We start from the raw sequence: 19,049 nt of genomic DNA, 5'->3' as shown, positions 1-19,049 counted from the left end.
CAAACGTCAAAACATAGCTCTAAAAATAAAACGATAATTTTCGCAAGGAAAGTATATTCTTTTTTTGAATTTTATGATTTCATTGTTTTTTTGAGAAAATTATACGTAAGATCCAATTAAAATCCCAATATAATATTTCTTGTTTTCGAGATATGAAAGATTTAAGTTGAATTGTCTAACAATTATTTACTCGCAGCGCTCAGTGGTTTCACTAGAGTGCAACAATCGTCGAAATTTTTAGTCACATCTTCCATGCTTGAACAGATTTTTTGTTTTCATGATTTGTTTTATAACTAAAGAAAATTTGAAATAACATTTTGAATGAACGGAAAACAATATTATCGGGTTTTGAAACATTTTTATTCGAAGTATAACTATTTTGTTTCTTCTTTTTTTTCGTTCAAACTCTGCAAGTTAAATCATCTTCAGATTGTCTTTCCTTTTTAGCATACATTCAATATTTCAAATTCCGTGGAGCTTGAAAATGTTTTCATTCCAATTTTTCCAGCATCTAAAGGGATTGCGGCGTGAAACGAACGAATTCCTTTGATTGCCATAGATGCTTCAAACCTGCCAGTCAATGTTATTCTGATTTGAATGCATTCAACATAAGCAACATTTTGCGAAACAGGGTACAATTTACCGAACTTGTTAGAATGGTTTTTGCAGACAGACTTTAGATTATGCACTTCTGATCGCAATTTGAACAAATTCCGACTTTAAAATTTTAAAAATTACTAAAGGGGGATCAACGGAAATTCGGAAAATCGAAATTTAAATTTTGATGCCAAATGATTTAGAAATGCATGAAACTTCGAGATCTGGTGTTATCTCGAAAAAAATTGACCAAAAATCGACTTCTGGAACTTCCCTGGGACTTTCGGTTTACCGGTAAACCGCCCTTTTTTGCGGAAAACGGCTTAGCCTAGATAACAACATGCGACGTTTCATGCATTTCTTAGTTATATGGCATAAAAATTTAAATTTCGATTTTCCGAATTTCATTTGGTTCCCCCTTTGATGATTTTCTAAATTGTAAAGTCGATTTAAAAAAAAATCGAAAAAACCACGTTTCGACATTTTATGCATTTCTAAATAATTTTTGATGATTTTTTAAAGCCATAAAACCGATACTTTGAGCGCTTTGAGGTACTCCTAAATCAAGTCCGTTTGAGCTGAAATTTGGCACAGGTCAGTTTTTTGCGCCAATCCTCAAAATGTATATGGTCCGTTTTTCAAAATTCGATCATAAAATTTTTCCCATGGTGGCATCTACCCCAAAGTAAAGGGTGATACGGTCAAAATTTGGTCAATGGAAGACGCGTGTAAATCGGTGAAAATCGGACGTTTATTCAAACACTCTTTCACGTTAATTTCTTGGTTGACAGTCCCGGAAGCTATGAAAATGCTGCTTTTCAAGCCACAGGTACTTTGACAGTTTCATGTGCTTGAAAATATCTGCTACCTTTCCCCTTCCTTTTGCCGTATAAAACTCCTGTCCCGGAAGCTGCTTGTAGTCGGCTTTGACGTAGGTTTCGTCGTCCATTACCACGCAGTCAAACTTCGTCAGCATCGTCGTGTACAGCCTCCGGGATCGCGCTTTGGCCGTCGAATTCTGTTTATAATCGCGATTTGGAGTCACTACCCTCTTGTAAGTCGATAGTCCGGCTCGTTTTTTGGCTCGATGCACGGTTGTAGACGATACACCCAGCTTATTTGCGGCATCTCGGAAACTACCGGCAACTCTCTTTGTCGTCTCTGCGGCTTCCGGTTTTCGATTTCCCCCCGATCCAGACTTCCTGGCTGTCGACAAACGTTCCCCAAACACTTTAATTACATTTGTAACGGTTGATTTGGCAACTTTTAGCGATTTTGTCAGCTTTGCGTGCGAGTAGCTCGGATTTTCGCTATGCGCAAGCAAAATTTTGATAAGCTGCTCTTCTTCCTTGGATGGCATTTTGACAACTGAAGAGTGAATTCCAAAATCAAAATAGGAGCAACATTCTACACACACACACACCTTCAAAATGAGGGGTGTTCAGGTTTTTTAAATGCAAAATTGAAAGAAATACGTCAAGTTGATATTGACCAAATTTTGACCGTATCACCCTTTACATGTTTTATTGAAATTTTGCAGAGTGATTGTTGGAATATAAAGTTAACATGTCTGAAGTTTTTGAAAAGTTCTATAGATGGGATCAAAAGTTACGCGAGGTAAAAGATTTCAGGCATGAACCTTAACACTAGAATGACCGCACCAGTCAAAATGACTGGTTGGACACTTTGTTTGTTGAATATCTTTTAAATAATTCGCTTTAAAAATTCGCAAAAAATACGACTTTTCATGAATTTTGAATCTCTACAAAACCGTGTATTTTTTATTTCACTAGCTCCTTTAATAAGCGAGATAAATTTCGCCATGGACACTCGGACCGTGACCAGTCAAAATGACTGGTAAAATTCACAACCCTATAACTCAAACAAGATACATTTTTGTAAAAGTTATGTTAGATTTAATACATGTCCAATGGACATTGTCCATTCGAGTAATCGAGTAGTTTTAGGTGATAAATATTTTTTATACTAAACTAGAATGAGTAAAATAATCATAAATAATTATGAATTGTGTACTCATTTGTTCAAATTTGAAGACATCAGCTATGAAACTGAATAATTTTAATGATATTTCAACATGGGTGCACGGAATATTTTTTATATGTTGGTTATCCACCATGGGTGCACGGATTCACCGCAGTTTCTGCCCAAATACATATGCATACATGCATTCTTAGATTATTAGGTTCGACAAATTTCCAATGCAAGTTCACTTACAGGTATTTCGGCACCCGTGTATATACCTGGCCAGCTGGCAACTGATTGAACATTCTTATTATAAGAAGAAACACATCTTACCTATCGGCAACTTAAGGAGTTTGAACACAAGAGTTTTCTTGCCGATACTGGGAATCGAACCCAGTACGCCTGGCATACCTAGACCAGACTCGCGCCAGCCTATCTGATAGACCACATCGGCCCTAAGATATTTCAACATGGGTGCACGGAGTGGCTGTAAATTCGCCGTTGTAAATTATATAAAAAGAAATCAGATCTTATCAAATAAAAATACGATTGCAAAAATCTGTTTTTTATTAATAAATAAATAAATTTATTATTTCAAGATATAATTGAAATATTTCTTTTCCAGGAATGAAAAAAACGGAACTTAAAATAAAAATCGTTATTTAAATCATTATGTCTTAACATAGAAGACATGGTTTCGACTTTGGATTAGTTAAGATTTGTAAAAATGCTTTTTAAAAATTTGCAAAAAGTCCAATATTTGATTAAAACGCGGTTAATCCGTGCACCCATAGTGAAAAACCATGTATATAACACAAATTTTCACTTGAATCTATAAAAGTCTTTATTCTCTAATTTTAGCATGCAAAAAAAATTGATTTTGGATGAATGGTGGTGAATCCGTGCACCCATGGTAAATTGCTCTACTTATATAAAAAATATGCTTCAAAACCTACAATATCAGGTATAATTTATAGGCAACGTGTTGAAAAATTTCAGAGCGATGGATGCTAGAAAATATCTACTAAAACGAAATTGAAGTGAAACCGTACACCCATGGTCGATACCCATAGCCATCTAACATGATTTTATTAAAGGATTTATAATGTGTTTTAATTTTTTGATAATTATTTGAAATATTTATTTTATGACATACACGCATTCGTCAACTATTTCAAAATGAGGTCATCCGTGCACCCATGGTGAAAAAATATTTCCATTTTTTAACAAAAATGCTATCGAATAAATAACAAAATAATTTCAAAAGAAAAAAGTTAAAAATATTATGATATAAAAAATTTCCCCTTCACCAGTCACTTTGATTTTCGTAGAATTTCTGTATCTCTGGCCTCACAATCGTTAGAAAGCTCAAATTTCGTGATATGATAGTGTGATAGTTGATCTAATAGAATAACATAATGGTCACAGTGATAGGTACTCAACAGAAAATTTGTACATTGTTTTAAAGACTTTACAATTCTAGCTATCTTTCTGGAGCCACTCTTTTCGGGAAAGACTTCATACACGAAAAATTAAATAAACACAGTAGTTCATAACATTTTATCTGCATATTTAATTTTCATTGTGATAACATTTTATGACGACGTAGAAAAAGTTTGAACAAAAAAATGAATTGATTAGTTGATGTGAGCTATACTCGATATCTCGACTGTTTGTTTGTCTCTCTCTTTGTCTCTCACTCAGCATAAGCATTTTTCTCACGGATCGTTAACATGTGTTGTAGAAATTCTATGAAAACGGTATCGCAACATTGAAAACATCGTTAAATAATTATTTATGGAGGATCTAGTGTATCAATATAATTAATGCAATCGCTTTAATATAGGAGTAGACGTCTCATGTATAGTTTCAGCCAAGAAAAAAGTTTCGCTCGATTGAAATCGGCGCTATACTGTCTCGTTTCACGCTGTGCAACATCCCAGCAGCAGCAGCAAAACCATGTCAAATTCAACCGAAACCGCAATGGAATGGATCCCAGCAAGGAGATTCAAAACTACTTACATACATAGCTGGAGTACCTAGTAGGTAAGTCGAAGTCAACACATCAACGCCGCCAAACCGAGAAACCAAAGCCTCCACGTTGAGTTTTGCAGTACAGTAGAGGGTAATTTTATGATTTTAAATTCTAGTGCAAACTACAATCAAATTCATATTATTTCGCATTAACATTCATGATCTACATGCGGATTCCTAGCACGGAATTCAAATTTAGCTTTCAGTTAAAGATTTCAGATTCAGAATAAAAACATAAAATTAGTTAAACCTCATACTTGAATTCTGAGTTCAATCGATTCAATTGAAATAAACTATATATTCTTTTTTTTTTATATTTACAACTAGTTTATTAAAGGCCTTTTACTTTTACAAAGTTTTAATGTGCCGAGTGTATTCGATTCACTGGGTTAGTAGGAAAGGGAGCCGTAATAGTCGCGGCGACTCAACTGTTAGAAATCTTAAAATAAAGGAAAGGAGGGGGTTTATAGGGGGATATCCTTTGATCGCAGTTTTCCATTAGGGTTCGGTGGTGGCCTCCTGTAGCTGTAGTTTCGATAGCTACGGTTTGGTATCGGTCTCCATCCTTCTGGCCAGCCTTCAATACGTTCGTGTCGAACTCGTTGGATGAGAGGTGGAAACTATATATTCTAGCTGTAACTATTAATAAGTTACTCATTCGGCATATACTAACAATTTGAACGTTTTTTTACATCATTTACCTAGGTCAGTATGTATTTTCCACCAGAAAACACAAAATGAGATATAAGATTATGGAATGAATAAACCCAAGAAGCCTAAAATCCCAAATAAAATAACAGAACTTAACAAAATGAAATGATGAAACAGATCGAACTACCAACTTCAACATCCTAATCTTCAATGAATGTTCGCAACATTGTAGTGTCAAACAGCGCCCAACAGATGGACGGTGGCTGACTGGCGCGCCGGATTCGTTCCCTTAGGATTGACGACACAAGCCGAGTGTGTCCATAGTTATTTTGCGCGCTAGGATGCTGAAGGGCAGCAAGCCAGCCAGCCGTTTGCAAAACCGCGTGGGGTTTCGAGACCGAGGGACAAACATGTTTTCCACATTTACGACCGACATAGTTTTGCCTCAGTCATCGGACAACGTTGATGGCGACATTGGACTCTGAAGTCTAGCGATGTAGTTGATTGTTGAATTTCTAAGTTAGTTTTTTTTATTCCACTGTTGAATGTCGTCTAGTTGAATTGAGGATTCTTCCAATCCTATCGAGAGAAGGAGAGATTCTGCGCGTTGAAGTTATCATCAACACCTTCCTTCAATCTCGATATTTTGTTTTTTGTCTTTCGCGGATGAAGCATTGGGTTTTGTATTTGCATTTTGATAAGAACTTTCCCACCGGGAGTTTGTGATACACGATAATGAACGAACGACGCAGATTCTTCGAATGGAAAATCGATTCCGGGAGATTGTTTTCTGTTTATTTTGCTTCGGGCATTCCGATATCCTACTAAATTAAAAAGAACATACCAACAAAAACAAATGACTAATTTAGCGTACGTAATCTGATATCACATGTGTACCAAAAACCAACCATTTCGGCAGGTAGATAGATAGGCAGGGTAATCAGAAAGCGGCTCGTTCCAGTGCCGTGAGCTGCTGACTGAGACGTTCCTCTTTGGCTTTCCTCATGGTGTAGCTTTTTCGGCTTTGGATGAAGTTGGACAGAAACGTGTTGACGTCACTATCGCCATTTAGGAAGCGCTGTGCTTCCTCGTCACTTTTGGCGTCCGCTGTCGAAACTGCAATCTGCAGCAGCTCTTTGATGTGCTGAGGCGAAAAATCTTCTGCTAGCTTCTGGTACTTGTTCATAGACTCTTCATAATGCTCACCTAGCTCCCGAAAACCTAAAGTCATTTCGTCAAGCTTCTGTTTCCGTTCTTCAATAATTTTCTTTTTAGACAGATTGTTTACAGACAACGTTTCAATTTGAGTTAGCAGCATATCCATTTCGTTGGCTTGATTGTGTACAAACCCTAATTTGTCTATGAAACATTCTAAATAATCCTCGTCCTGATTTAGTTGAGTAAGTTCCTCCAGGGTCATTCCTCGTAGACCGAACAGATCTTCCTCCGGGGAACGAGCCGTGACTACTGGCGATGCCGTGGCCGTACGTTGCTGCGGATGGTCTGAGGTGGAGTTGGAGGAAGCAGCTTGCCCTAACGATTTGTGAGAGGGCGATTCTCGGTTCGGATCGTTAACAAGTGGAGGAGGATGCCTCTCGAATTCCCGGCTGATGGCTTGCACAACCCGACCCAGATCTGAATGGATTGTGTACTGAGAAATTTTGGAAGATTTTGTTAGCTTTTCGGTTATAAACAAACGTCGTTTATTTAAAATGTTCAAGCCAAAGAATTTATAGGGGATTTAAATTTAAATTTTAGCTTAGCACATTCGATGAAAATTTCTCTTGGCCGTTTTAAATAATTAAATGTGACTTCAATGTCACTTTTATATAATTTAATGAAACAAACTAAGCTAAGATTTACTCACATTCAAAATCCCCGGGGCACCTTCGACCTCCCCGGTCGAACAGTTAACCCACGGGTGGCTGAGAATCGGACTGACGATAAGTTTGGGCTTCTCGTTGGGGAAGCCCGCTCCCAGCAGGACGTTCAGGACGATATCCCGGCCACCGGAATCGAACTTAACCAGGTATTCCTCGCTTTCCTTGACCTCCTCGACACTACAAGAAAAAAAAAATGGACCGAACAACCGGTAATGTTTTTCGTGATTCATCAAAACACGAGGACCAATTAGAAACGATAAAATATTAGAAAGGTTGCTTACTTTGCGTTGAATATTTTGAGGGTATCGATTTGCCGTTTACGCATTATTTAAGGCGGATAAATTAGAAAATCATTCACTACCAAATTTTTATAATCTAATTTGTTCGGAAAATTTGAATGTTTTGTTTTGAATCATCGACCGAAGGGAGTTCGTTCAGAGAGTGTTAAACACTGAAAAAAATCGCAAAATCGAAAAAGCTTTTTCTTTGGAACAAGGGATGTCAAAGTAAATTATGGGTGAAAAACGGTTTCAAAAATGATTTTCTTTAAATTATGCAATTGAATAACATGAAAAATATACTAAATTCAGTTAATATTTAAAAACAGTTTAGATAATTTTCATTTTGGAAATTTTAGCATTTTTGTCATTTGTCTTTTTGGTCAGTTTTGTCATTTTTGTTATTTTATTCATTTTGTCGTTTTTGTCGTTTTTGTCATTTTTTCATTTTTATCATTTTTGTCATTTCGGTCATTTTTGTCGTTTTGGTCATTTTTGTCATTTTTGTCATTTTTGTCATTTTTGTCATTTTTGTCATTTTTGTCATTTTTGTCATTTTTGTCATTTTTGTCATTTTTGTCATTTTTGTCATTTTTGTCATTTTTGTCATTTTTGTCATTTTTGTCATTTTTGTCATTTTTGTCATTTTTGTCATTTTTGTCATTTTTGTCATTTTTGTCATTTTTGTCATTTTTGTCATTTTTGTCATTTTTGTCATTTTTGTCATTTTTGTCATTTTTGTCATTTTTGTCATTTTTGTCATTTTTGTCATTTTTGTCATTTTTGTCATTTTTGTCATTTTTGTCATTTTTGTCATTTTTGTCATTTTGGTCATGTTTGTCATTTTTGTCATTTTTGTCATTTTTGTCATTTTGGTCATGTTTGTCATTTTTGTCATTTTTGTCATTTTTGCCATTTTTGTCATTTTTGTCATTTTTGGCATTTTTATCATTTTTATCATTTTTGTCATTTTTGTCTTTGTCATTTTTGTCATTTTTGTTATTTTTGTCATTTTTGTCATTTTTGTCATTTTTGTCATTTTTGTCATTTTTGTCATTTTTGTCATTTTTGTCATTTTTATCATTTTTGTCATTTTTGTCATTGTTGTCATTTTTATCATTTTTGTCATTTTTAACTTTTTTGTCACTTTTGTAGAGAACATCCATAAATGACGTAGCATTTGAGGGGGAGGGGGGGAGTTTGACTTTGTGTGACGATGTGTGACGAGAGGGGGGTAGGGGTTCAAGTAAAGCTACGTAGCTTTAATTAAATATCGGAAAAAAATCAAAATTGAGCAAAATTATGCCTAATTCAATCCAGTCTGAACATGTAGCTTTTGACTCCTACTGCCCGACTGTTTTCAAGCGTATCAAGGGGCGTACATGCAAGAAATGCAATTTATATTTTGCTTCAAATGTTCTCCAAAAGGAGCATAGCAAAATCCACAAGGCCCCAGCCTCGGATAGAAATTTTCGTCCAAAGCGAATTGTAGGCAAAAGAGGACACGAAGTGCTGGTCATCACTCCGGAGGACGATACACCCTTAGAAAATCTTACACAAAAGTATGTAAAAAGAAGTCAAAACAACCCGTAAGTGCAGGAAGCCACCAGTATGTAAAAATGGTGGTACGGAAAGTTATGTAATATAGGCTGGTACATACCAGTATGATAGAAAGTACGCAAAAGAACGTAGAGCTCTGTGAACTGAAAAGTATGTTAAAATCACATAAAATAGGAAAAAATCAAAATTCTAATTAGGAATTAAGAAGCCAGGGATATTTTCTTTCAAAAAAAAAAATCAATTTCTTTTTGAGTATGCTTATTTATTATCCATCAATAATAATTTTAAAGCTATATGAACCTAGTAATTTTTTTTCGATTGGATATAACCTCCATCATTTCCGGGCCAGCTGTTTGTTTTAGCAAACTGTCTTCGTTGATTCATTGAACAGTTTTTCGCTGGGGATCCTGTTGAATTGGCCATACTATGGTGGATAAACTGGAAGACACGCTGATTGGCCACTTCGGGACAGTTGCTTGAGCTGGTGTCATTCATTAGGCAAGAATTTGGGACTGGATTTCTATGGGATTCAGTAGCCGACTGGCCGGAGAAGTTAGAAATCCTGTAGAAGCAAAAAAATAGTTAGCAGCATTGTTAAAAAATAAATAATTAAAAGTACATACCCTTTTTGGTTCGCTTCACTGCGGCTGGGACTATTGAAATCAGATTGTGGAATCGTCCGGTTTCATATCGCTTCTGGATCCAAAGGAAACTAACCACTATACTTAAATTATGGAGAAGAATTATAAAAAAACATACAGCAGTTGTAAATGTTTCTAAACTTACCGAAGAAGCGAACAATTTTCGATGTTTTCGCAAAGACTCACCGGGCAGTTTTGCAAAAGTTGTTATGTGCGCGCAAGTGGGATGCAAATCATAGACTGACTCTTGGTGGTGCGAGTGAGATGCAAAACGCCATCAACTACGAATTTACTGAAATTGCAGTTCTTTCTACAGAGAGGGTTTTGTAGAACACATAGAACTGACAAAGTATGTAATTTCTGAAACTCACTTCTACGTAAAAGTTGTCGAACTTCAAAGTATGTACTTTTTACATAAACAGTATGTACAATTTTCTTAGCGTGTAGAGAGTGAGTGGAGGCAGCTGACATCGCAGATGCAATTATTCCAGCCGAACAGATGATGGAGGAAAGCTGGCCAACGATTTCATTGGCATCCCGAATGGAGATAATTTGGACCGACGCAACTGATTGAATACTTACTAGCTATCCTGTTTGTTGAAAGGTAGCTTGATTTTTTTGACTGATTGATATGCTTTTTTAAACTTCCATTCGTAAACTTCTTTTCCTTTTTTTGTTATTTTTTGTATTATTCTTGCAAAATGCTGATAATAAAAGTAAAAATGAAAAACCGAATTTTAAAAATGGGGGGGGGGGGGGGGGGGGCTTTATTAAAGCTACGTTATTATCTAGGGGTTGTCTATGACTTTGTGACGAAATGATACGAGGGGGGAGGGGGGGCATAAAAACTCAACAAAAAAGCTACGTCATTTATGGATGTTCCCTAATGTTTCTCATTTTTATAATTTTTTACCTTTATTGTCATTTTTGTTATTTTTTAATTTTTTTGTCATTTTTGGTTGTTGCTCATTGATTTGAAATATAATCTCAGAGCCATTGGTTTTCCTTTTATTAAAGGATTCAAATTCAAACAATTTTTCGTCAATTCTTTATTTTAAATGCAAAATCAATTCTGGCTTTTTCTATTTTATACATGGAATCCAAATGACAACTTATCCTAGTGTCTGGACAATTTATTTCTCCGACCGCTAGATATCACTGCGCTCTAAGCTGTATACACCTAACGTTAGATGGCAGGGTACAAAAGCTTTCGAGCTTTCTTTTGGCTCCAAAAAGCTTTGAAAGTCCTTTCGGTGAGGTCCGTTCACAGAAGATTCGCGAACCGGCTGTTTGTCACCCACTCATTTTGTGTTTACGTTTTACGCGCGGCCGGCCAATCGAGTAAGTAGATACGAAAGTTGATGATAGTATAGTAACTATTTAAAACATGTAAACGATTCAAGTAGATGTGTTTAACTGATTGTTGTTCTACCACTAGAGTGAATAATATTGTTCAGCTTACAAGCAACTAAGTTGCGCGTCGTCTGTTTTCAAATACGCGTCATGTTACTCAATTTAATCGGTGTACTTTATGTAATTGCTCAGTTCGGAACTGTATTGCTGGTGCTGTTATCGTTCTCTAATAACCGATTTTTCCTCATTAATCCTCCCCAGTTTCTTTAGGGAAGATAAACTAAGTGTTGTGCTTGCTTTTGTTAAGACCTCAAACACTTTAAACACAAACACCAACCAGATCCTTGTGACCCTTCACAAGCCTCAGGGCACAGTAAAAATGCGTTCCTTTTTTCGATGGTTTCAGCAGACCCAACGGCATCCTTCACCCTCAGTGACCCCGACCAGTGGAGCGAATATTATCCAAACCAGTAAGATGGCATCGACAGCGGGCAAAAGTTATCCGACAACGTTGGAAGGATTTGGATATGGATTTACTGAAGGTAAGTAAAAGTTGGAATAGCAAGATAATCCTATAGATTTATTACTAAAATCGTATTAAACCTTTTCAGATGGAAAACTTCGGCAGCTGGACAAGGACACCGGAAAGCTGACAGACGATGTATTCGATTTCAACATCTACACCTCGGCTCAGGAAAATCAAGCACACTACGAAGCCCTTGGGGATGTCATAACGGAAACCATCTATGAACGTTTGGAGCAGAAGGTCGGGCTGAAGCGACTCTACATCCCGGACGACGTTCCCCCAGAAGCAGCAACCTTCGTTTTCAGCACCAAGGAAAAACTTGACCAGCCGAAGAAGCTGCTGGTTCTGATCCATGGTAGTGGAGTCGTTAGGGCTGGCCAGTGGTCCAGGAGTTTGATCATCAATCACAGTTTGGAGTCGGGAACGCAAATTCCTTACATTGAGAAGGGTCGAGACCTCAACTACGAGGTCCTCTTAACCAATACCAATGATAACAGTCGCAAAGTGGCCGGTGGAGGGATGAAATCAATCAAGGGAAGTCGGAATCCTACCGAACATGCCGTGTCGGTTTTCGAGAAGTTTATCATTCCTAGCAATCCGGATGCGGTAGCAATTGTTGCCCACAGCTACGGGGGTGTTGTCACCGTAGAACTCGCTCAGAAGTTTCCTCAGTTTTTCAAGGAAAAAGTGTTTGCCGTTGGGTTCACCGATAGCGTACATTCGTCTTCGTTGGTTCCGAAGGTGTTAACTGAGGTAATTTTCTCTAAGAATAATTCCCTATTGAATTTAATATTTAATCAATTGTGATTCCTTCTGCTATTTTAAGATTGGGCGTAATTGGGTAACATCGAGAGAACCAATTGACACACCCCTTTCAATTTCCAAGACTGATCTACCACGTTATTCAGCCGGTAAGTTTTCAATTTTTTTTTCATTAAAGACTATGGCAAGGATGGTTTGTTGAAAGCGAAGCCCCTAGTAGGGAAATGTCAATAATTGATCAGTATGACCCAACATAACGGACGGAACTTGTCCAGCTGTTTATACAAAATATCTTTTCAATCGTGCAAACTACTCATATTTCAAAATGGTATGGGCGATGACAAATTCAATCGGTCTAAATATCCCATTTGTTGCGACAACTATTTCCTCATTTTTTAATTGACCATCGCGTTTACCAGGAAGTCCCTAAAAGCACACTAGGCTGCCCCAAATTTGTATGGAAAATTCAAAACCTGTGAAATGTTATGCACTGCTGGCTAAAATTGTTCCTAGGACTAGTACAAGATCTTTTGCCAAAATTGGGCCATATCGGATCATGGGAAGTGGTCGCTCAACGAGCCTGAAGTTTGCGTGGGATTTTGAGACATTTTGTTCGTGAGAAACATGAAAACCCAATTTAACATCACTAACTTTGGTTCCCTTTAGCCTATTTCTTTTGAATACGGTTTTCGATTCGAATCAAGATTGATATTTCTCATTATAAATTTGCAGCCCAGATGCTTTGCTGTTTCTGATTCAGGATTAATTTAATTTGTATTTGAAGTCTCTTTTGAAAGATCATCAACCGAAAAACTTTCGAAAAGATGCCGGTACAAGTTGTTAAATTCTTGGAACGTTTTTTCTTTATTTTACTTTAGACCTTCTCGATACTTATGATAAACTTACGCTATCTTTACCGAGATAGTCCTAAACATAATTTCAAACTTATTTCCATCAGTGAAGTGAATAATATAGCGTAGATAGAGGGAAGCAAATAATCAACTTACAAAAGAATAGCCAAATATGAGACAGCTTTGCGATTACATTGAATACGCATGCGAAATGTACTCACAAGGCTGTCCCATCATTATTTTCTCCTGTGCATCAGCAAAAAAAAAATGGGCGAAATTTTTCAACAATTATCTTTATATCTGTGAAGAAAGAAATAGAAAAGGAAAAGTTTCAACCGAGAAATCCACGAAAGTTTATAAAAATCTTTAAAGCCCTTTTTATCGTTTCGTTGTTTTTGGATATGGGACAGACTTGCCGGCAGCTGTACACGCAGAAAAATAGAAATTAGTTTCAAAGGAAAGTGCCGCAAAAACAAAGGATTTTTTCCTTTGATTTTGGGACAAATAAAAATTCCTTTAATTCAAATGTATTTTCTTTTGTTTCAAAGAAATGCTTTCCTTTGAATCAAAACTTTTTCTTTGTTCCAAATAACATAATGCTTTTGATTCAAAAGCCTGTTCGGTTAATTTCATGAAATTTTCGTTTCTTCCAACGTTATTTGGGTTTCAATTTTAAAGCATTTTTTCTTCAATTCTATGTTTTGTTTCTAAAAATTCTAGTACTATATATATATTAATTTTCGTCCAATTGGAAATAAAAAGAAATAACTTATGGCTTAAAAACATTTATTTATTTGTAAGTTCATGTTCACACAATCGATTTTTCCAGAGTTTTGAACCGGCACATCTGTAATTAAAGAGGAGATCATAATGTACACACATACATATGTAACAATAAAATAAATTAAAATTATTTATTGCATGAATGGAAAGTACTTACTGAACGATATTTGTTGGCGGACAGTTCCTTTCGAACAATTCATGAAAGGTTTTGACGCCAGATGGATCCTTGGACCGGATCGGAAGCGATTAGTTGGATGAATGGTTGCGCTGAAAAAGTTTGAAAAAGGTTGACGGTTTATTTAAAATTAAATTGATTTTTATAGACCTACCTAGGAGTCCACTATCGTTTGGCCTCTAGTTGTCAAGACTTTCTTACGCCGGATCTTGTGATTCCGGTGCTGTCTGACTGTTGCGCGGCATGAGATGAAATGGTCTGACTGGTTGTCGGAAAAACTTCTCGCCCGACCCGTTTACTAAACAGAAGCTAATGAAGATGTGTCGACTGTTTGACGAAAAAATACTTTGATTCAAAGGAAAATTCATCTAAATCAATGAATTTTTGCATTTATTCAGAGCCGAAAAAAAATTTCTTGAGTTTATTTTAAATCTTTTGATTCAAAAATTTGGAACATTGGTTTAATGAAATAAAAATTCGGTTCAATTTAAAATTTACTTGAATTAAGGAAAATGGATTTTGTTTCAATGTACATGAGGTTTTTGAATCAAAGATGTATTTTTTTTATCTCAATGGCACTACTTTTCGCTGCGTGTAGTATATTCGGAACCCCTGCTTCCTTCCTATGAGCAAATAGGAGAGGGGGAGGGGGGCTCCCATACAACTTTTCGTATAAATGAAAAACAAATCTAGCAAATGGAACCAAACCAATTTGGCATGAGATGTTATTACGGTAAGACGAAAGTTTCCCTCAACCTTTGGTTTTTTTTGGCTCAATCTTTGGTATCCATTGGTATATCCGTTCAGTGAGGAAATAAGGAGAGGGGGGGGGGGGGGGGGGTCTATGATTTTTTTTACATAACTGGAAAACTATCCAAGCAAATAGAATAAGAGGAATATTGCTATGATTATATAAAGACTCCTCACTTCTTCCTTGGGAAGAACGGAAGGAAGGAGGGAGGCTTCTTTACAATTTTTGCTCAACTCGAGAACTTATCTAAGAAATGGAGGGTTTTTTTTTGTTAAAAATGGGTATGATTAACAGAAACACCTTCCTCCTTCAAGTAGTGGAAAATGGAAAGGACAAAAGGGAGGCCATACAGTTTTTTTTAGCATAAATCGAGCACTTATCAATCAAACGGGACCATCCTTTTTTTAAACAATTTGTTTGCTTACGAATAATTTTGGATTCATCCTTTTTTCAGGGCGTAGTAGGAAAACAGAGATTTTTTATATTTAATTTAGCAAACTCGAAAACTTATCAAACAAATGGAGCTAAATGTGGCATGTGACGTTATTTAGATAATTACAATGTTTTTATAAAAGTTCGTGAGTCCTCCGCACTTTGGAAGAAGGAGAGGGTGGAGAATCCATACTAACAAAACATAGATTTTGGCACAATAGAAGAACTCATGAAACTTACAAAAAAACATTAAAAATTTCAAATCTTGGAAAACAAATTCAAAGATCAAGTTTCACTACATAAGAATAAATCATCTTTAGCCGCAGTTCTTATTTCAAAATGGTTGTTTCTGATTTATGCAGAGATTCATTAAAATGATACATTGATAGCTAAAAACATTATACAAAAAATTTCAATAATTTTTCACAAATTTCATTTATCTTTAGAAGGTGTAGCAAAGGCCCCGTGTTTCTATAGGTCAATCGATATATAAAAAAATAAGTTTAATCTTTTTGCTAACTATCGAAAATAAAATTAAAAATTTTTCAGCGTTGCGTCTTGCTGTTAAGATTTGTGACGTATGGGGGAGAGGGGGTCAAAAAAGTGCATTTTTGCATTTAGTAATTTATTCTGCCGCCTCACTATAATGTCTTAGAGTTTTTGTGTTTTATTTATCTATTTCGTATTTAATGTTATTTTCATTTCCTTTTTTGTAAGTGTCTCTAATAAAATAACTGTTTTTTGGAAATTTAAAGTACATATACACAGCTTTTTTTTTTTTCTAGAAATCAGCAAAATTTTGTTGGTTTTTGTCCCGCTGACTTTCCAGCAAAATTTCCAGCAATTTTAATTGCTGAAAACGATCAGCAAACTCAATTGCTGGAAATCCAGCAATCTCAATTGCTGGAAGCCAGCTATCTATATTGCTGAAAATCAGGTTATTTTTCAAAAAACCAAAATTTTTGGTTTCTAAATTAGATTTAAAATTTCAATGTAATACTCCCATGGTGGTTATATTTATAAACTAGCTGATTTTACCCGGCCTTTCTCGGGTTCACATAAAATATAAATCAAAATGAGTCGATAGACTTTTCAAATTTTGGAAGCCTTGTATTCACCGTTATAAGAAATTTGGCCATGTTACCTTTGTAACTTTGGTTAGTCTTTTTAAAGTTATGATTGAAATTATTTACCGCGTTTATCGTTTTCATTTTAATAAAAAAAAAACAAATAGCTAAGAGGTTTTTATTAATAGAAATTTAAAATTATTTCCCTTGAATTGTTGGATCTATAACAAAAAAAACTTTAAACCCATCATTTTCAGGAAGCTTGAATTGATTTAGCCTTATGTTTTTATCATCAAATGATAACAATGTTTTTTTTTAATGAAAATTCAGTTTCTCAAGCATGTCAACATACGCGAACGACCCCTTTTGAAAATCCCACTTTTCAACATGGATTATTTCCCCGTGGAATGGTATATTCGATTTTTATTTACAGTAGAACCCCGCGGGGCAAGGAAAACCTCGGATAAGCGAAACCTCGGATTACACGAAATACATTGAAAATCTAATCCTTTGGCTCTGGTTTTGTATATCATTCAAGCGCATAGCTCGGTAAAGGCATGGTTTTTGTTATGCTATTTAATCGACGTTTTTTTTTTGCAAATAAGACTTTAAATTCGCCGAAAAAAAAAAAACGATTTAATACCACAACAATATAAAACGGTGATAAAACACAACTTCACATGGATTTTGTATGAAAACGGAGGCTTGGGTTACACGGATGCTCTGATTACCGGAGCTCGAATAAGCGTGGTTCTGCTTCACTCAGAAATTTCTAAGAAGTTTTGCTCTAAAACCTTGTTAAACACTCACGCTGCAGGTTTTCAGTTGAAGTTTTTCTTAGATTTGAAAGTTCCCCTAATCTCTGACACGAAATCATCCATTTTACAATGTTATGAAAAAGGTGTTCGAGTTCTGATCATTTTCTTTTATTCTTTGGCACAACTATCGCATTAATCATCGTGAAATCGTTAGATTTTTTTAGGGACCACTTTTAAAACCACTGTTTTCATCGATATATTCTTAACAGGCGAGTAGGATCATCCTGAATGTAGACTCATTATTTCATCTAAGAACCTCGTGCTTGTGCCCCGTGCTACGAACAGTACAAAGAAAAATCCCGCCAAAAAATTGCTATCAAGTTTTTAATCATTAGCAGGCTTTGGTTTTCTGTCCACACACGTGAACTCTGGATGGTCGTTTCTAATGCCCGGCCCATGCCCATGGTGATGGTGAAAACAACCCCGCCAAAGGGAAAAAATGGTTTTGAAAAATGGGTGCCATGACTTTTGATTCGAGGGAATAAAAACGAAAGTTGTATGGGAGGGTCCCTTTTCCTAGGTGGGAGGGGCTCAAAACTATTACTAAAACCTTACCATGGTTCAAATACTTAACTGTACCAAATTTCATGCTGATCGGTTAAGCGGTGTGGATTTGTATAAGGTGCATACAAACAAACATATATAGTCCACATAGTAAACGAAAATTACCGAGTTCGGTAATTTTTTTTACCGAAATCCTAACATGTGTAAATCGTTAAACTGTTCGGTAATTTTTTCGGTAAAAAATAAACGAACATCGGTAAATGAAGAATCGATTTACCGATGTTCGTTTATTTTTTACCGATAAAATTACCGAACAGTTTAACGATTTACACATGTTAGGATTTCGGTAAAAAAATTACCGAACTCGGTATTTTTCGTTTACTGTGCTACTCATCTTTATATATTAGATAGAAATTGGTGATTCATTTTTCTTGAGCGATTTTTATTTCAATTTTTATAACAATAGAAAATAATATCTGCCAATTGGTCGGCCGTTTTTTGTCAAATCTTGGACATAATCTGAAAAAAAAAAATAAAAATTATTAGTTTCTTTAACGAAATACTCAATCGCTTGGAAAAATTTACCTTTGGTTGATCGCTGGAATATGGAAGGAATTAAAATTTGGTGACCGTTGCAGAAGCGAAAAACAAACTAACAATTTTCGCGCGCAACTACAAATAAATAGCAAAAACAAAAACAAATTCGAGTTTGACAGACCGATTGCTGGTTTTTCAGCAACGCAGATCAAGTGCTGGAAAAATCAGCAAGTCGAAGAATGTTTGCTGGTTTTCCAGCAAAAATAGGTTTGCTGGACTTTTCCAGCAATATTTTTTGCTGGAAAACGAGGCAAAAATTTACTGTGTATATAGATTAACGTTCTGTAGAAGACACAGGTAAAAAAAAATATTTCGATATTTTTAAGCTTTTTTAAAAATAACGTGTTAATGAAAATCCTGTGACATCAAAGGAACAATCTTTTAGGCTGAAAACTAGTAGTGAAAATACAAACATGCAATATTCATCTAGCTCCGACTTTTTAGGATTTTCTACTGGTTCGGACCAGGATAAGCTAAAAATCCCATATAGAGAATTGATGAAAATAGATTCAGGTGAAACTTCGTCGGCAGGTTAATAAACATGAAAAATCTCATTGCTATGTACATATACAAAAAATTCTAAAAGGTTGGATTTTTTTTATGTTAAATTGAGCTTATGCTAATAATGCTTAGATGAAAGGCAGACACGAAACGCACTTCACAACAATTTTTTGGCAAATATATCTAAGAAAAATCTCTCGGATGAAAGCTCAGAGGATTCAGATTTTTCGACAAGCTCTGATCATGTTGTCAGTTGTCACATACTATTCCATGGAACAAACTGAAACTTCAGAAAGTTCACA

General features: G+C 35.7%; 2 protein-coding genes across 2 annotated transcripts in view; one reads left to right on the top strand and one right to left on the bottom strand.

Annotated features, from left to right (window-relative positions):
• Positions 1-6,018: 6,018 nt before the first annotated feature.
• LOC129755995 (vacuolar protein sorting-associated protein 37A-like) lies at positions 6,019-7,569 on the bottom strand. The gene is made up of 3 exons (XM_055752741.1): positions 7,430-7,569; positions 7,133-7,325; positions 6,019-6,916 (listed from the first exon to the last, which is right to left on the bottom strand). Exons 1-3 carry the CDS (start codon positions 7,471-7,473, stop codon positions 6,206-6,208), a joined length of 948 nt encoding a protein of 315 aa, XP_055608716.1. The 5' UTR covers positions 7,474-7,569; the 3' UTR covers positions 6,019-6,205.
• A 3,357-nt stretch (positions 7,570-10,926) lies between these two features.
• Positions 10,927-19,049, top strand: part of LOC129753685 (FAM172 family protein homolog CG10038-like) — a 16,887-nt gene continuing 8,764 nt past the window's right edge. Inside the window, exons 1-4 of the mRNA XM_055749530.1 lie at positions 10,927-10,968; positions 11,387-11,522; positions 11,592-12,259; positions 12,333-12,461. Coding sequence (XP_055605505.1) covers positions 11,456-11,522; positions 11,592-12,259; positions 12,333-12,461 — 864 coding nt within the window. The 5' untranslated portion in view covers positions 10,927-10,968; positions 11,387-11,455. The remainder of the gene's footprint in view (positions 10,969-11,386; positions 11,523-11,591; positions 12,260-12,332; positions 12,462-19,049) is intronic.

This window comes from Uranotaenia lowii, chromosome 3, assembly GCF_029784155.1.
Source record: "Uranotaenia lowii strain MFRU-FL chromosome 3, ASM2978415v1, whole genome shotgun sequence".
NCBI classification, from domain to species: Eukaryota; Metazoa; Arthropoda; class Insecta; order Diptera; family Culicidae; genus Uranotaenia; species Uranotaenia lowii.
This window is presented reverse-complemented; position numbering and strand designations above follow the sequence as displayed.

What these genes read in the sequence shown, in the direction of transcription:
- LOC129755995 (XM_055752741.1), bottom strand. Translation starts at nt 7,473, where the DNA reads ATGCGTAAACGGCAAATCGATACCCTCAAAATATTCAACGCAAA. An exon ending in CTCAAAATATTCAACGCAAA is followed by an intron (nt 7,326 to 7,429) that starts GTAAGCAACCTT and finishes TTTTTCTTGTAG; the next exon opens with TGTCGAGGAGGTCAAGGAAA. An exon ending in GTGCCCCGGGGATTTTGAAT is followed by an intron (nt 6,917 to 7,132) that starts GTGAGTAAATCT and finishes AAAATTTCTCAG; the next exon opens with TACACAATCCATTCAGATCT.